The 18,235-nt window shown below is 34.9% G+C and overlaps 1 protein-coding gene across 5 annotated transcripts in view; it reads left to right on the forward strand.

Moving 5' to 3' along the window:
* Window positions 1-18,235, forward strand: part of LRBA (LPS responsive beige-like anchor protein) — a 741,906-nt gene that overhangs the window by 296,592 nt on the left and 427,079 nt on the right. For all 5 annotated transcript variants that reach the window (XM_028125276.1, XM_028125281.1, XM_028125278.1 and 2 more), the window contains exon 36: window positions 14,695-14,803. In XM_028125276.1, the coding sequence (XP_027981077.1) occupies window positions 14,695-14,803 (109 nt within the window). The remainder of the gene's footprint in view (window positions 1-14,694; window positions 14,804-18,235) is intronic.

The raw sequence follows: 18,235 nt of genomic DNA on the forward strand, positions 1-18,235 counted from the left end.
AGAAGATGATAGATATTTTGTAACAGGGAAATCCTAAACTAGATTTGAAGTGGGGAGTAATCAGAGCTGTTTCCCTCATCGTTTTGCCTTTTTTTTTTTTTGCATAAAACGATCTCTCTCTCTCTCTCTCTCTATATATATATATATATAATCTCCTTGAGAATAAATTCTTGCACATTGGTCCTTCTGCTTCCATTCTAACCTTTCTACTGCCATGAGTTACTGTTTTAAAATGCTCAACGAGGGGTTGTTCAAAATAAATTTGGAAAAATAGGTTGGGGATATTGGGCTGTGATATTCATGTTAAATTTGAAATTTATATTAAATTACTGAGCTCTGTTATATTTTCAGGAAGAAATAATTTTATGGAGTATTTGCTATTTCCATCCCAATAGTAAAATGTATGGATACATTGTGTTCTCCTTAATAAAAAGGATACTGGCTTTTAGAAGTGGGTACCATCTGGGCTAGTTCTAAACTGAAGATCTAGATTTTCTTTAAATATGTATGACGCCTGTTAAAGAATTTTGAAAACTGTTTAAAAATACTTTTTTTTTTTTAGTCACCAGCTTGTTCTTTTTAGGGCTTCAGGGTTGTATATTCTATGTTAGACCCTTTGCATCTCTAACTCAAAGTTGTTACTAAGAGCCGTACCTGAGAAAGGAGTAAAGAGATACCAGTTTAAAGATCTTTTGATATTGAATTATTAAATATGCCATGTATGTGTGTGAGGGGAGTTGTGAACAAGGAAGCATTTACATGGAAAGTTAGGTAATAATTCTGCAATTTAAGAATGAGGACTATGTTAATAAAAGCAGATACAGTCTGAGGAATGAGGTTTAGTAGTTGTCATATTACTCCAGGAAGACTTTGGAAACATTTTTTTTTCGCCCTGGAAGAAATTGGTTTATGACTGTTCTCTGTAGTTAATTCTAAAGAAATCGCAATTTTAGAAGAATTGCCAGTTCAGGAGCATTGCTTCCATATTGCAGTTGTTAGGGTGCAGAAAAGTGGTAACTTTCCTATTTGTGGTGAAGATGTTTAGTAGAGAAATCTGACAGTTTCTGCTAATGGGGGTCACAGAAAGCTCAGGAAACAGAACAGTAATATTGGAAAACTCTTGGTGAAAATGTGTGTATGTGCTTACCCAAGGTCTAGACTAGTATAATCAGATGTGGACAATGGGCTGTAATGTAGTTATGGGAGATGGTTGTCATCATTACTGTTATTTATTGCGCCTCTAGCGTGAATCTTTTCTAGTTGGTCACTTGATAGGGCTGTTTGTTTCCTAAGGCTGACACAAGCATTTTTTCTCCTTGTACTGTAGGTATAAATTATACATAGTTTTTCTTCTTAATATTAAAATATGTGAATCATTTTGTGCTCTACATTTAGAGATTTAATCTATTATACAATGAACCTAATGTTTTTAGACCGCTTACTATAATTAAAACTTTAATCTTTATTGGAAATAATAGTTTGTACAACTATTAGGTAAAATTACAGTTGCTAAATGCTGTATAATTTGTATATTTAGGAAAATATGCATATAGATGGAAAAAGAATTGGTCCCTTAGAAAAGCGAAAAGAAAACCCCTATTCATTTAGATATCTTATTACTTAAATCTGTCAAGTCATTTTTATTTTTTCATAATGAAAGAAAAAGTCATATTTGTGTGTCTAAATGGGAGGCCTGTAATTTAAAAGCATTTTGTAAATTATGAAGGAATTCATAATTCTTGTTTGAAAGTAATATTAAATACCTTATACATATCCTAGTCAAATTTCATAATATTAAGGTTAGACAGTAATATTCTGTATGATGCAGTGAAAATGTTGCAAACTTACAATTCTGATATATTTATGTCTAACCTAAAAGCTCTAGAGTTTTGCTTTGAATTGCTTAGATAAATTTAGATACTTGAGAATATTTACTTTAAACCATTGCCACAAACTATGCATTTATCAAATAATGACTGTAGACTATGTACAGCCTACCTAAATAGTACCTCTCAGGTGCTATGGTTGATTAAAAAAGAATAATTAAATGATGTGCTTTCTCAATCAGCTGTGGTCTGACAGTGAAAATAAAGGAATAGCAATCAAACAGAATTTTTCTGATACTGTATAAACAAATATATACTATATATATATGTAAAATAAACAGATGTAAGATTTATGAAAATAAGTCTTTGTAGAATAGAATTGCAGAATATTACTTAGAGGGAAAGAGGATTGAATTGTATCTTAATGGAAATTGAGATTTTGTATGTAAAGAAAGGACAAAAAATGGGTTTGGGGGTGGTTTTGGCATTCATTTTCTAGCATTTGTTTAGTACCTATTTATTGATTGTATCCTATGTGCCAGACACTCTTGTGGAGTCTGAAAATAAAGCTGTGAACAAGATTCAACTGTCATGGAGGAGAGGATAAATAATAAACAAGTTAGTGAACAAATAATTCAGATAGTAATAAATGCTTAGAGGGAAACAAAGCAGGATTATGTTATGAGAGTGAAGAGGGGAAAGTTTTTTAGGGAGGCCAATATATTGAGTGTTTAGAGAAGATTTGTGAAGTGACACTTGATTTGAATGAAGAAAAGTAGCCAGTCAGTTTGAGATTTAGGTCACAACATTTTAAGGTGAGGAAATAGCAAAACAAAGGCCTTGAGGAGGGAATGATGTTTGTTTATTATTGAAACAAAAGGCTGGAGTGGCTCAAACAAAAGGAGTAAGGAAGGGGTTTAGAAATGTTAGAAATGTTGAGGTTTCAGATCACATTTAGGGCCCTGTAAGCTGGGATAAGAAATTTGGATTTACTCTTACTTAGTAAGAATATATTGCAGAGGGGCGCCTGGGTGGCTCAGTCGGTTAAACACCTGCCTTTGGCTCAGGTCATGATCCCAGGGTCCTGGGATCAAGACCCGCATCGGGCTCCCTGCTCAGTGGGAAGCCTGCTTCTCCCTCTCCCACTCCCGCTGCTTGTGTTCCCTCTCTCACTGTGTCTCTCTCTGTCAAATAAATAAATAAAATCTTTAAAAATATATATATATTACAGAGTTTTAAGGAGAGGAGTGGCATAATATGACTTTTTGTTTTTGGTTTTGTTTTTTGATGGTGACATTAAATGTAAGTGTTTTCTAATTTTAATTTATTTTTAACGTAGATTAAAGTGTACGGTACAGTGGCATTAAGTATATTCACGTTGTTCTGCAACTGTCTTTACCATCCATCTCCAGAACTCATTTTATCTTGCAGAATTGAAACTCTACACCCATTAAGTAACTTCCCCATTCCTCCCTCCCCACCAGCCCCTGGAAAACACCATTGTACTTTCAGTCTCCATGAATTTGACTACTCTAGGTACCTTGTATGAGTGGAATCATACAGCATTTGTCCTTTGGTGTCTGGCTTTATTTACTTAGCATAATGTTTTCGAGATTCATCCATGTTGTGGCCCATGTCAGAATTTTCTTTTATTTCATTGTACGCACATACCACATTTTATTACTCATTCATCCATTGGTGGACACTAGATTGCTTCTACCTTTTGGTTTTTGTGAGTAATGCTGCTAGATGCTGTTTTCAGTTCTTGTGACTCTAAACCAAGCAGTGGAATTGCTGTATCGCATGATCCATATATGATCATATTTTAATTTTTTTGAGGAATTGCCATACTGCTTACCTTAGTCGGGGCACAATTTCACATTCCCACCAACAGTGCATAAGAGTTTCAATTTCTCCATATCCTTTCTAACATTTTTTTTAAGATTTTATTTATTTATTTATTTGAGAGAAAGAGAGAGAGAGAGACAGCATGATAGGGGAGAAGGTCAGAGGGAGAAGCAGGCTCCCTGCCCAGCCAGGAGCCCGATGTGCACTCGATCCCAGGACTCCGGGATCATGACCTGAGCCGAAGGCAGTCGCTCAACCAACTGAACCACCCAGGCTCCCTTTTCTAACATTTTTTTTTTAATCCTAGTGCTTATTTAAGTGGACTTAGGTGCTATTTATTGAAGTGGAAAAAAGTGAGGTAGAGATAGGGAAAGAGGTTTTATTGAGAATGGGTAGGTAGAATCAAGAGTTCCATTTTGGAAATGTTAAATTTGAAATGCCCGTTGGGTATTCATGTGAAGATTTCCGTTGGACAGTTGGTTATATGAGTTGAAAATACAGGGAACCAAGAGAGCAGGGTTAGAGATACAGAAATCAGCCTGTAGGTGAGATTGAAGGGTCACAAGATGGATGAGATAATTTGGATAGAGGAAAGGGCACAGAACTGAGCTGTGGGACACAACAAAATTTAGAGGTACAGAGAAGGAGACAGGAAAGGAAAAAGTGAAGAAGCAGCTAGTAAGTAGGTGGAAAACCAGGAAACTGCTATATCATGTTGAAGAAGATAGAAGAAAATGTTTTAAGAACCTTAAGGTACTTATCACATTACCTTACTATTTGCATGTAGTCCTACCTTCCTATGTGAGATGGTAAACTCCTTGTGGACAGTTTTATGCATCTCTGTATTCCTCACATTTAATAGCCTAGAATTGCCTGGCATCAGTGAGTATGCAAAGAATTTATTTTCCCGACGAACACTGCTGGAAACCATCTATGCCCTGAGGATATAAGGATAAATTATATAGGGTTGGTGGAATCTGGAATATAATATAATTGAAATGGTTTCATACAGAATGATACGATGTAATAAGTACCACAACAGAGGCATGCACACCTTGGTAGAGGATTAATTCTGTGGAGGGAAAACAGATGTAGGATCAGGAAAGGTTTTATGTAGTTGACTTTTGAGTTTTGCTTTGAAGATTAGTAAGATAGGCAAGATGGAATAAGAAATGAGGTCATTCCTGGCTGGGAGAATAGTAGGAACAGATGCAAAAAGGTGTAAAATACAGAGTGTAATGTTTGAGAAAGCAGTCTTAGAGTATAAAGGAGTAGCAGAAGGGAGCCTGGTTTCTAAGCCATGCAAAGATGTTAGGTCTCTCTTGTAGATCATGGGAAGGTAGTTAAAACTAAAAAGTGTACTGTAATGATCAGGTTTTCATTTTGGAAAAATAACTTTGGTGAAGCATTGGCTAGAGTAGTAAGACTAATGGAAAGAAGTTTGGTGGCTATTGTAATAATTGTAGCCATGATGTTGAGTGCCTGAGGGACACTAGAAAGTGTTACAGAGACAAACAGCTTTTTTTGCTTTTTTTTTTTTAAGATTTTAGTTATTTGTTTGAGAGAGTGAGCGAGAGAGAACACAAGCAGGGGGAGCTGCAGGCAGGGGGAGAAGCTCCCTTGTTGAACAGGGAGCCCGATGTGGGGTGAGCCAAAGGCAGATGCTTAACCAACTGAGCTACCCAGGTGCCCCTCCATCGGTGGTCTTTTTTTTTTTTTTTGGTAAATTTTGAGGAGTACATAATCATTTTTGCTTCTACTGAACTATGATAGCATATGTGTTCCTATGTAGTAATTATTTTATTATCTCTTGCTGCCTAACAAATTACCACAAACATTGCAGTTTATTATTTGTTTATTTATAATATTTATTTGAGAGAGAGCAGTGGTGTGGGGTTGCGTGGGGGAGGGGCAGAAGGAGAGGGAGAAAGAAACTCAGATGGACTCCTTGCTGAACACAGGGCTCCATCTCACCGCTGTGAGATCACGACCCAGAGATCACAACCTGAGCTAGAACCAAGAGTCAGACGCTTAACCAACTGCACCATCTGGGTGCCCCTGAAGTTTAAACCAACATATATTTCCTGTCTTATAATTTGTGTGTGTCAGGTGTTTGGGTACAGCTCAACTGGATACTCTACTTAGAATTCCCCACATCGTAAAAGTGTTGGCCAAGCTGTGTTCCTCTCTGGAACTTGGATTCCTCTTCCAATCTCACATTGTTTTTGACATAATTTTGTTTCTTTCACTTGTAAGACTGAGGTCCCAATTTTCTTGCTTGCTGTCACTAGCATCCAATCTCAGCTCCTAAAGGCTGCCTGTAGCACTTTGTCATATGGTCCTCTCACAACATGGTTTTCAAGGATGGCTGGAGAATTTCTCTGGTCTGCTAAAGCAGAGCGTTCTAATGTAACATGTCACAGGAATGACTGTCCCTTTACCTTTGCTGTGTAAAGTAACTTTTTAAGGAATGACTATCCCATCATCTTTGCTATTGTCTGTTTCCTAGAAGCATGTCCCAGATTTTGCCCAGATTAAATTCAGTAGGATGGGATAGAAGACCTTGACTCATTGGAAGTTACCTTGGAGTTTGTCTGTCATACATTTATAAGTTTAAAGCTGGAAAGAAACAGAGTATTCTCTTCTCCCCAACTAAAATACAAGAAAAACTTGTCTCCAGTGCTTAGCTTAGTCTTTATAGCAAAGTAGATGTTGCACAGATATTTGATAGTGATTCAAAAGACAGAGGGAATTATGTACAAACATGTTAAAGGGTCAGAAGGCATGTTCATTTATAGTGTAGATGAAATGATTAAGGCTTGATTTTTAGGACATCAGCTGTGAAATACAGAGCATAAATTAAATCTGGAAATACTACAGAGAAAAACTGACAGTGTTTGCTGATTCATGAGGAGTCTGTAGGAAGGTGGTAGGGAAGAGGGAGGAGATGAGAATAACTTTGAGGTTGCTTGGTTAGGGACTGGGAGGATGGTGTGTCCTTGACTAATCAATCCAATTAATGTTTGAGTGCTGTGAGGCAATATATTGATGTTAATTCATGATGTGGTTTTTGGTCTCTAGAGAGAAACTAAGAAGCACAAACCAGTATTTCATGTTTATACTCATGAAAACCCTTGCTTTCTCGATCTGTAGAGTCATAGGAAGTTATTCATTAGCTGATTTTAAACTTGCACTAGGGATTGTTTTTTATCTGTAATGTCTGAATGTGTACTGTTTAATAGCATTTGAGAAATACCCTAATGATCTTACCCCAAAATCTTAAGACAATGCATTAACTTCTAAAGTGGCTGGGTTACAGTTTTGGGATAGTGGATAGAGTCTGACAGATTTGGAATCAAATTATAAATAGTGTATATGAACTTAATAGAGATATGGAGGGTCGCTCTGGTGGCTCAGTTCTTGGTTTTGGCTTAGGTCATGATCTCACGGTCGTGAGAGCAAGCCCTGAGCCAGGCTCTGTGGTAGGCATGGAGTCTACTTAAGATTCTCTCTCTCCCTCTCCTTCTCCCTCTGCTTCTGCCTCTCCCCCCACTCATGAACATGTGCTCTCTTTCTTTCTCAACAAAACAAAGCAACAACCAAATAGAGGTATGGAAGAAGTGGAGAGCAGAAAGCCATTCTATTTTCTTTAAAGATCTTCTGTTTTTCTTTTAATTATTCCTTATCGTAAAACTTCAAAGAATAGAGAAATACAAGGGGGAAAGCATACAGCCCTACTTTCTAGAGCAGAGGCTGGCATAGTGCTTTGGAAAGGGCCAGATAGTAAATATTTTAGACTTTGCAGGACATAGTCTGTCACTGCTACTCAACTTGTTGCAGTTACGATGTTAGAATAGCTGTAGATAATAAACAAATGGGCATGGCTTTGTTCCAATAAAACTTTATTAACAAAAACCACTGGCAGGCCAGATTTGGCCCACAGGCCCTATTTTGCTGACCTCATTCTAGGTAAATGGCAGTTTGGTGTATTTTCTTTCATACTTTTCCCAGATTCCTATTGTACATAATATTCTTTTAATTTTCCTTTCTCACTTAACAATATATTGTAGTAATCCTTTTGTTGTCAACTCAGAAGAATCTATCTCATTATAGGTTTGCCTATTTTCGTTCTTTTAGTTTGTCACTTTTATAAACTGTTTTAGTGAAATTCCTTGTACACATAGTTGTATTTCTGTACTTGTGGGAACATGTTCATATGGTAACTTAGGAGGTGTGTAATGATTGCTTTGTATCAAAGTCTATGCATATTTTATTGACATTTTGATTAAAATATTGCTACAGGGGCGCCTGGGTGGCTCAGTTGGTTAAGCGACTGCCTTCGGCTCAGGTCATGATCCTGGGGTCCTGGGATCGAGTCCTGCATCGGGCTCCCTGCTCAGCGGGGAGTCTGTTTCTCCCTCTGACCATCTTCCCTCTCGTGCTCTCTATCTCTCATTCTCTCTCTCTCAAATAAATAAAATCTTAAAAAAAAAAAAAAATATTGCTACAAACACAAGTACCCCATGAAATGAGAATGGGTTCCTGTTATCTGTTTGTACACATGCTGTTGTTGATAACTGTTGTTGGGTCTAAGTTTTGTAGGTAGGCATTGTCTAGTTGCAATTTAGTACTTAGGCTATTAGATTAAAAAAAAATCCTAATCCTGCCCAACCTTTCTTTCCAATTCCTTATAAAGAAAGAAGTTTAGAAGGCCTATGCATAGCAAACTTGTTCCAGAAGCATTGCATTTATATGAAATGAATCATTTTATTAGTATTCATTGTAGGTAAATGGTGTTGTGGAAGTATTCATCAAAATGGGACAGTTGTTCATATATCCAAGGTATTTTGCTGGAAAATTTAGAACTCTGTTATCATTATTAAATGATATGAGTCATTACATGGAGAGGTCTTAAGTAGCACCAAAGGTAAACCATCTCTTTAACTCTTGCCTTCTAATACCATAGAGGAGTTTAAAAAAAACTTTTTATACAAGATGATTCATATAGTATATATTCTTTTGTACTTTTGCCCAACATTGTTAGTGAAATTAATTTTGTTATGTATAACATTAGTTGGTTCTTTTGGTACTGTTTAGTATTTTATTATATGAATATTCTACTATTTTAAAAATCCATTTTTTACTCTTAGTGGGCACTTGAGTAGTTGCTAGTCTTGGCTATTATAAGTAAAGTTGCTATAAACCCTTTTTTCACATATTTTGTGATTATGAGAGTCCCTGTTGCTTCTTATCCTTGCCAAAATTTGACAGTACCCCCCCTTTTTTTAATATAGTAATTCTGGTGGGATGTAGTATAGCTTATGGTTTTATTTGTATTTCCCTGGTGACCAGTAATCTTGAACACCTTTTCATGGGTTTATTTGTCTTCTTCTGTGAAGTGCTTACTCGTGTACTTTGCTCGTTTTTAAAAATTATGATTATTGTCTTTATTTGTAAGAATTTCTTATATATTTAAGCTATAAGTTCCTTGTTGACTGTAAGTATTCTGAATGTATTCTCCCTTCTGAAAGTTTTTTTTTTTTAATTCTCTTCATGGTGGCTTTCATAAGCACAGATCTTTAATTTTAAAGAAGCTCAGTTTATCAATATTTTTCATTATGTTGTGTTTTGTTTTTTTTTCTCCAAGAAACCTTTAAGTCATTAAAGATACTATTGTATGTGATCTTATGAAAGCTTCTAGAAGTGTTTAGGTCTTGTCTATGATCCATTTGGAATTGATTTGTTTGTTATAGTTTGAGATAGAAGTCAAGGTTAACTTTGTTCATATGACTGATTGATCTAGGACCAGTTATTGAAAAATCCCATCTTCTTCCTCCTTACTGGAAATGGAAAAGTACCTTGATTTTAAATCTGGTGAGCATATATGTGTGAGTCTGTTTCTGGATGTTCTCTTCTGATTCATTGGTCTGTTCATCTGTGTTTGCCCCAGTACTATACTGTTTTGATTAATATATCATTATAATGAGTCCTAATATTTGGTGGTATTAGTCCTCTGTTAAGATTATGATTGTTGTTATTCCTCCTCTTTCCTCCTCCTCTTTAAGAATGTCTCAGCTATTCTTTGTTCTTTCCATTTTCATATAACTGTTAGAATAAACTTATCAAATTCCGTAGAGAGATCTGCTAGAATTTTGAATGGGATTTGTTATAGCTATACATCACTTTGTGGAGAATTGATTGAGCCTTTCACTTTCACTTTCATGAACATGGTACAAACCTTCTTTAATTTCTTTAAGTGTTCTTTAACTTCTCTCAGCATTCTTTTTGTTTATATATAGAATTCTGGACATTTGGTTAGTTCCTACATATTTTGATGATCTTTAATGCTTTTCAAAGGAGTACTTAAAATTATTTCCACTTTTTGGGTAACTATTAAGTAGAGTGTAGTAGATTTTTCTGTATTTTGCATACCACTTGTAGTGATCTAGATCACTTGAATCTAGTGACCTTTCTAAATTCAATTATTAATTTTAATTGTTTACATATTCTTTTGGATTTTATTAGTTTTTTGAAAGAACCAGTTTATTGATTTTCTAAAGTGCATTTTTATTTCATAATTAATTTCTACTTTGCTTTTTTTATTTTCAATATATTGAGTTTTCTGTGATCTATTTCTCATTTCTTCAGTTGAATACTTAGGTAATTTGTTTTCAGAGTTTCTTCTTTCTTTATTCAGTGTATAAATTTCTCTCCAGGCATAGATTTAGCAGAATCCCACATTTTAGTTTGTTGTTTTCATAATCTTTTAGTTCAGAGTGTTTTCTAATTTCCATTATCATGTTTCTTTTCTTATATAGAGGTGTCTTCATAATTTTCAAATATTGGTGGGCACAAGTGTTATTACTGTGTCAACAATATTACCAAAATCTGGCCTTAAAGAAACATGCATTTATTATCTCATAGTCTCTGTTGGTTAGGATTCTGGGCATGGCTTGTCTGGCCCCTCTGCTTCAGGTTCTCTTATAAGGCTGTAGGTAAGGTGTTTGTGAGTCATTTGATGTTTGACTGAGGAAGTATTTGCTTCCAAGTTCATCTGGTTGTTGGCAGGATTTAATTTTTTGTGAGTTGATGGGATTGAGTCTCAGTTCCTTCCTGGTGTTTGTCTGAAGGCTGTACTCTGCTTCTTACCACGTGGACTTCTCCACAGGGCAGTTCATAACATGCCAGCTTTCTTTAGCTAATCCATCAGGGTGGAGATTGAATAGAGGGAGACTGCTAGTAAGATGGAAGTTTGAATCTTACTTAATGTAATAATGGAAATGATTTCTTCAATTTTGCCATGTTTTATTGCTTAGAGGCATGCCATAGCTCCTATCCACAATTTCAGGGAGAGGATTATGTAAGGCTGAGGATACCAGAAGTTTGGAAAATTGGAGGCCATCCTAGAGTTTCTTTGTGCAGAATGTTTGATTTTTTTTCTAATGTAGTTCTGCTGTGTCAGAGAATGTACTGAGTATGATTTCTTCCTTTGAAATTTATTACAGATTTCTTTATGACCCCACATTTTTCCCATTTTGTATATGATCCATGTTTTCATGATAAGCATATTTATTCTTCACTTAGTGGGTGTAATGTGATATATGTGTCCATTTTATCAGGTTTGTAATCACACTGTTAAAATGTGCTATAGCTTTATATCTTCTACACCTAGTTGTAAGTCATATTCTTAGGAACATAAAAATGTAGAGTCTCAAAATTCTGAATTTCTGTCTTTCTGACTCATTCACCTTATCACTCAAAGTATTTATTTCTTTATCTCTAATTTTGTTTCTTAAAGACAACTTTTTCTTACATTAATAAAGGTACATTAATCTTCTTTCACTATTTTTTAAATTGTTTATCTTTTTGAAAAAGGACTTTCAACATTTGTGCAACCTTATATTGAAACTGTGTTATGTTTAAACAGCACATACTTAAAAAAAAAGTACCTGACAGTAATTGTATCATTAAATTTGTTTGCTTTCTATATATTCCTGATGTATTTAGGTTAAAACTTAACTTACTATCTACGTCCTTTTTAGTTGTTCCATGTTTTGTGTGTTTCTTTTTTTTTCTTTCATTTAAGCTAAGTGATTTTTGTTATTCAGTTGTTTTTTTTTTCTACTGGTGGTTATACATTATTTTAGATACCTTTTGTGGTTGCCTAGGGATTGAAACATGAATATTAGAGTTGATAACATCTTAAACAAATTGGTTCTTTCACCAGTTCATGGACGTGAAAGAACATTACAACACTAATTTCTTTTAATTTCTCTTGCTTTGATTGCTATTATATATTTTAACATTATGATATTTTTGAATTTTAGAAGTCGTTATTGTTACAAACATTCAGTATTCTTTTAGATTACCCATGTTGACTTCTTCTTTTGTTTTCTACCTCCTTATGTTAAATCAATCTGATACTATTTTCCTTGTCTGAAAAACTTCCCTTTTTAAAAAATAATTTGAGAGAGAGTGAGAGAGAGAGATCATGAGCAGGAGGGAGGAGTAGAGGGGGAGGCGGACTCCCTGCTGAGCAGGGAGCCCAATGCGGGGCTTGATCCCAGGATCCTGAGATCATGACCTGAGCTGAAGGCAGATGTTTAACCGACTGAGCCACCCAGGCACCCCTGAAAAACTCCCTTTAATGTGGGTTGTCTATTGACAATTTCTCTGTTTTGTTTGTCATTAAATGTGCTTATTTTGCTTTTGCCTGAGAGGAAAAATTTTTCCTCTCTCCTCTTATTTTCTTTCTTTGGGGGCCAATGAATCAAACTGACAAAAGACAGACTGGCAAGAGAAAAGACATTTTTAAAAATTCATGGATGTTTGGGGTGGGCTGGGTGGCTCAGTCGTTAAGCATCTGCCTTCGACTCAGGTCATGATCTCAGGGTCTTGGGGATCGAGCCCTACATGGAGCTCCCTGCTCAGAAGGGAGTCTGGTTCTCCCTCTCGCACTCCGCCTGCTTGTGTTCCCTCTCTCGCTGTGTCTCTCTCTGTCAAATGAATAAATAAAATCTTTAAAAAAAAAATAAATTTCATGGATGTTTAAGAGAATTCATAGAAAAATGTGACTCAAGAAAGAGGTTAAATTTTGAGGCTTTATCCCATCTTATTATGTGAGGGCATTTAAGGGAAAACAAATGACTTTAAGGAAAGATAAATGGGACCCTTAGGAGAATAGATGGGAGATAAGATGCTTTTGTGACAGTGTCCCTTTAGACAATTTCTTATCCAGGTGCTGACTTCTAAGTCTCTACGTAATAGGAGTCATTCTTTCCTGATTGTGAAACTTCAGTGGAGAGGACTTGCAACAGATGAATTGTTTTGGGAGACTGTGCTTCTAGGCAGATAAGGGGAGTTCAGAAAAAAGACTCTTCACAGTGGTATATTTTGGATATTTTCACTTTTATTTTTAAAAGATGTTTTTGGGGCATAAAATTCTTAATTAGCTGCTCTTTTTGTTTAGCACTTGATAGAGGTCATTGCATTCTTACTTGGCTTCCATCAGTCTTATTCTTGCCCTTTTGAAGGGTTGTAAGTGCCCTCACCTCTTCCACTTTCTCCCTCCCTCTGGCTAAGATTTTTTTCCTTTGACAGTTTTATTATGACATGACTAGGTATGGTATTCTTTGATCCTGCTTGGAGTTTGTAGCACTTCAACATATGGTTCAATGGCTTTTCCCCTCAATTTTCAAAGATACTTCCCATTATCTCTTCAAATATTGCTCTTTTTGAATTATTTGTCTTTTTTCCTTACTCTAGATACACTCCTGTTAGACCTTTTTACCATGTTCCATATGTCTGTTACTTATTTGGTCAGGTTTTCATCATTTTTCTTACCCTGGTTCTGTTTATTTGTCATTGACCTATTCTTCAGTTAAGTACTTCTTTATTTGAGTTTAATAAGCTGGTAAATCTATTCTTAATTTCATATTTGTTTTGTTCAGTGGTTTAACAGTTTCCAATCTCGGAATTCTTTTTCTTAGAATCTGTTGTCCTGAACCATAACTACAGGGTTTCAATGTTCAGATATGAAACTTTACTATCTTGATTGTCTGAGTTGTCTTCTATTTGGTTTTCATTCCTTTATTGTTGTCTCTTTTTATTCCTGTTATTTGGTGATTGACTGTTGGAAATTATATTTAAAATTACAGGGGTAAATGTAAGTCTCTAGGTGATGAGATCTTCCTCTAGGGATTTCCTTTTGATTTCTGATTACCAGGTAGTCTAGGTGCTGATTATGTTAATTTAGGACTGAGGTGATTCAAGGCTGGAGTTTTTTTTAAATCTTTGTGAGATTTTGCGCTATTTCCAGTTTGCCTGGATTATAGTTCTCCTGTGTTGGTATGTCTGTTTCTTTTCTCCTTACCTTATGAGATTTTGAAATTTTTGTTTAGCTTTTTGGCTCCTTCATAATCTAAGTACAAATCACTATAATGTTGTTTGAGAGTCTGTTTTAGTGTCTTTGAGGGCTGGTCTATACTGTTTCCTAGGGTATACTTGGGTTCCTTTTGTAAGCCTGGGTAATCTAGGATCCCTCCACCTTGACAGCTTATAACATTCAATTTTTGTCTCCCTAGCACTGTAAAACTATCTCTGTTTAGCTTCTCTATTTCCACCGGTGAAAAGTAAATGGTTCAATGAAAAAAGTAATGCCGAATGTCATCTGTGTGCTCTCTTCTCTGGGATCTTAGCTCCTTATATCGTGGCTGCCTTGTAAACTCTCCAGTACCTTAAAAAGATTAAAACACAAATTTAATCCAGCAGTTTTAGTTGTTTTCCTTGGATAGCTAGTTGGATAAAAGCTATTCTGCTATTGCCAGAAGGATAATTTTTTGCTATTTTATCCTTTTAATTATTTAGTGTGACATAATGGCACTTCATTGGGTATGATGACAGGAGAGTAAACATCCTTTCCTGCCCCAAATAACAAGATACACTGGCTTTGAGCATTGATTAATTATATATGTTGTATGTGTATACATTTATTTATTTGACAGTATTCATCTCTTTATAGGTTGCTTAGCCAAACAATGAAGGATCATCTAGTAAGAGTAGCAAATGAAGCTGAATTTATCCTGAGCAGGCAACGAGCAGAGGATATTCACAGACATGCAGAATTTGAGGTAGGTTAAACATGTGGTAGGTGTGAGGAAATTGCCATTTTTAATGGTAATTGTGGGAAACTGCATAGGTAAAATGGTCTAAGCAAACATATATCGTCAAAAAATTAAATATGAATTTTTGAGAGTCATGGGGGATTCTGGGAAGATAGTACATGTCTCTGTAGCTCTCTCTTATCAACTCCATTTTATCTACAAGTTGCTCATGGCAGCTTCTGTGTTTGGTTGACCTGATCTTAACCATGTAAGTGGGTTTGGCTCTGGTAGTTTTCCTATAATGTGAGTTAATGAAGGACTTCTGCCCTCTCTGGGAAAGGCAGAGCTAATTAACCAGAAATGACAACCAAGCAGAAATGAAAATTGCTTTGTAGAGACAAGATCTTCCAGGTTCTAGGGAGAAGCTGAAACACAGAGGCATGAAGTTTCCTTACCTTTGAGGTATGAGACCATGCTAATATTTGTAGCTGAGGAAATGAGGGAGCACACAGCTTTCTTTTTGAGTCCTCACAGGGGGAGCAAGTGACAAGACCCATCATGGGACCACTGCTTATCTTGGCAGTTGTGTATGAACATGTGTAATGAATATGAATTCACAGAGGAAATTAGTGGTGCTGTGGGTATATAAATTATCAATATTCACACCTGAAGTGAAGTAGAAAATTTGACAAGAACATTTCCTAGGAATTAGAAAAAAAAATTAAAAAGTACCATCTGGGTTCTTTAGAAAATGTTAAAAGCAGATAATTCAAATGTTGCTGATATTCTTCCAGTGCATTAAAAAAGATGCACTCCCAGGACATTTTATACAGCTGTCACAACATGAAAAAGATACTGGAAAAGTAAGCTCTAGAGGACCAATTTCATTTAAGAATATGGGTACAAGTAAAACTTGAACCAACAATTTAACAACACAGTGAAAGAATTACATAGTGTGTCCACTTAGAATTTACTCATGGAATCCAAAGATGGTTTAATGTTAAGACATTTGCCTACAAAATAAATTATATCAACAAATTAAAAATAGAAAAATCATGTGAAGATATCAGTAAATGTAGAAAGAAGCATATGATAAATTTTAGCAACCAGCCTAATGTATGTAATAGTTTGAATATGATAAAGACTTTACTAAACATCCTTTTAAATGGTGAAAGCCATTTTTCTTAAAATCAGAAAAAGAAGAGTGATCCCTACTATCGCCATTATATAACATTTTTTGATGTTTTTGTAAAGAGGTAAGATATAGTTAATGTACATGCTAGAAAATAAGAAATAATAATAATTTTAGATTTCTAATGCTATGGGGTAGGAGAATCTAAGAGATTCTTGAACATTTTTCTACCAGAATTAATAGGGACTTCGGTAAAATTATTGGATATAAGATAAATATGCAAGAAAATAATATCACTTGTTTTATGTCTTAGCAGGCAGTAGTCACTAAGAATGGAAATCAGTAATACAGTCTGTTTACAATTAACACAATACTATTTTGGGTCAAATTCTCTAAGAATGCACAGATGCTGTTTGGAACAAAACTATAAAAGCTTAATACAAAACAAAATATAAGCTACTGGAAAGTCATTCTATGCTGGATTGTATATGTTGCTCTGTGTGTGTGTGTATGTGTGAGAGGGGGGACAGACAGAATCAATCAGAAATCAGTTGACACTTATATAAGTTTGTAAGAGTAACACAAGAACTCTTGTTTACCCTTCTAGATTCTGTGATTCTTAGTTTTATTATATTTACTTTTCTCCCTCTTTTTATGTTTTTCTGAATTTGAGAGCGAGCTGAAGTCATAGCGATCTTCTCTTTTTAATTTCTTCAGTGAAAATTTCCTATGCCTGTTCTCTGTTTTAATTCTGTACAGTCCTGTTATTAAATCAGAAAATTAACGTTGGTTGTAACTAATATTACATTGGTTATTATTTAATCTACAGACCTTATTCATGTTTTCTCCATAATGTCTACATTTTACACAGTTATTAAATCAGAAAATTAACGTTGGTTGTAACTAATATTACATTGGTTATTATTTAATCTACAGACCTTATTCACGTTTTCTCCATAATGTCCTTTATAGTCAAAATGAGGTTTTAATGTCACAAAAATGTCAATTTTTCTCACATAAATAAATTCAGTGCAATATCCATTAGTATATACCATTCATTAGAAAACCAGTGGAGTAATTTGATACCTAAGTATCCCTTTAAAAATGTCCAAATATTAAATACTTCCAAATTATATATTCAGATATCCAAATATCCAGATAAAATGGGAAAATAAATAAATAAATAATAAATAAATTTAGTTTTGCTTTCTTTTGTAGGGTTTTAAGTATCTTCTGCCATGTGTGTTCCATCTTATTAGAAGCTGTGGACAATTGTCATAAAGGAAAAATGTGCTTAGGTTTTGAATCATTATTCGTCATTTCAGGAAATAATCTTGAGTCTACTTCTGTCCTGAGAAATTAGGCCTATATTTTTGCTTCCTTGCTTCATCAATTTTTGTTCTGTAGGTTTTTTTAGCATCTTCAATTAGAAGATGCAGAGAATAGCAATATGTGCCCAGTTTGTTTCTCTCCATATATGAAGGTGTTAAGAAAATTTCTCAGAATTTTGTCAGCTTAATATTATTGCTTTGGGCACATGGGACATGGTTAAGAACTAAACTCTGCTGCCCCCTTAGCTCTAGTTCTAGTATGTTTATTTTTATCATGGCAACCAATTATTTAATATTGGTGCTTTATGTTATGTTCCTTTTGTTGCTTGGTTATTTTTATTCATTTTTTTTGTTCAAAAATTTTTTTGTTTGCTGATTTTTTTAGGAATTGAAGGAAGAAAAAATGTTTTTAATTGCCATTTCAGCCTACCATTCTAACCTGGAACTTATTCCTTAGTGTCCTTTCTAATTAATTATGGAGAAGTTAGTTTGTGACTCTGGGTTGGGATTGTAGTTCATTCTTTTAATTCATTCCTTTAAAAAATTTTTAGTTATGATGGTAGTGGTGTTATATGTGTTTTTATGTGTATGAATGAGAGAGAATGAGGAAGGAGAAAACATGGAATTGACAAGAGGAAAAATACTTCTAAAACACTGTTATGCAAGAGATTAAAGTGAGTGGACTGAGAGAGTGTGTGTGTGTGCACGTGTGCGTGTGCTCAGTTCAAATGAAGGATGATGGTGACAACACTAGCTCATAATGCATGAGTCCTTACGTTGTGTGAGGAACTTTATGGTTGCTTTGTAGGTTTTTAACTAATTTAATCTTTACAGTAAAACCCTGAGGTAGAACTGTTACATCTCATTTTATGAATGAGAAAACAGCATAAAAACACAGTTACACCTAGAATCCAGATCTAGGCATTTTATCTCTTAATCTGAAATCTATGTATTTGGCTCAGATTTTATTAGACTTCTATAGAATGTGTAAATAGG

The sequence above is a fragment of the Eumetopias jubatus genome, unplaced genomic scaffold (genome assembly GCF_037043125.1).
Source record: "Eumetopias jubatus isolate StellerSeaLion01/CBP00866 unplaced genomic scaffold, mEumJub1_p1.0 scaffold_2, whole genome shotgun sequence".
Classification (NCBI taxonomy): Eukaryota; Metazoa; Chordata; class Mammalia; order Carnivora; family Otariidae; genus Eumetopias; species Eumetopias jubatus.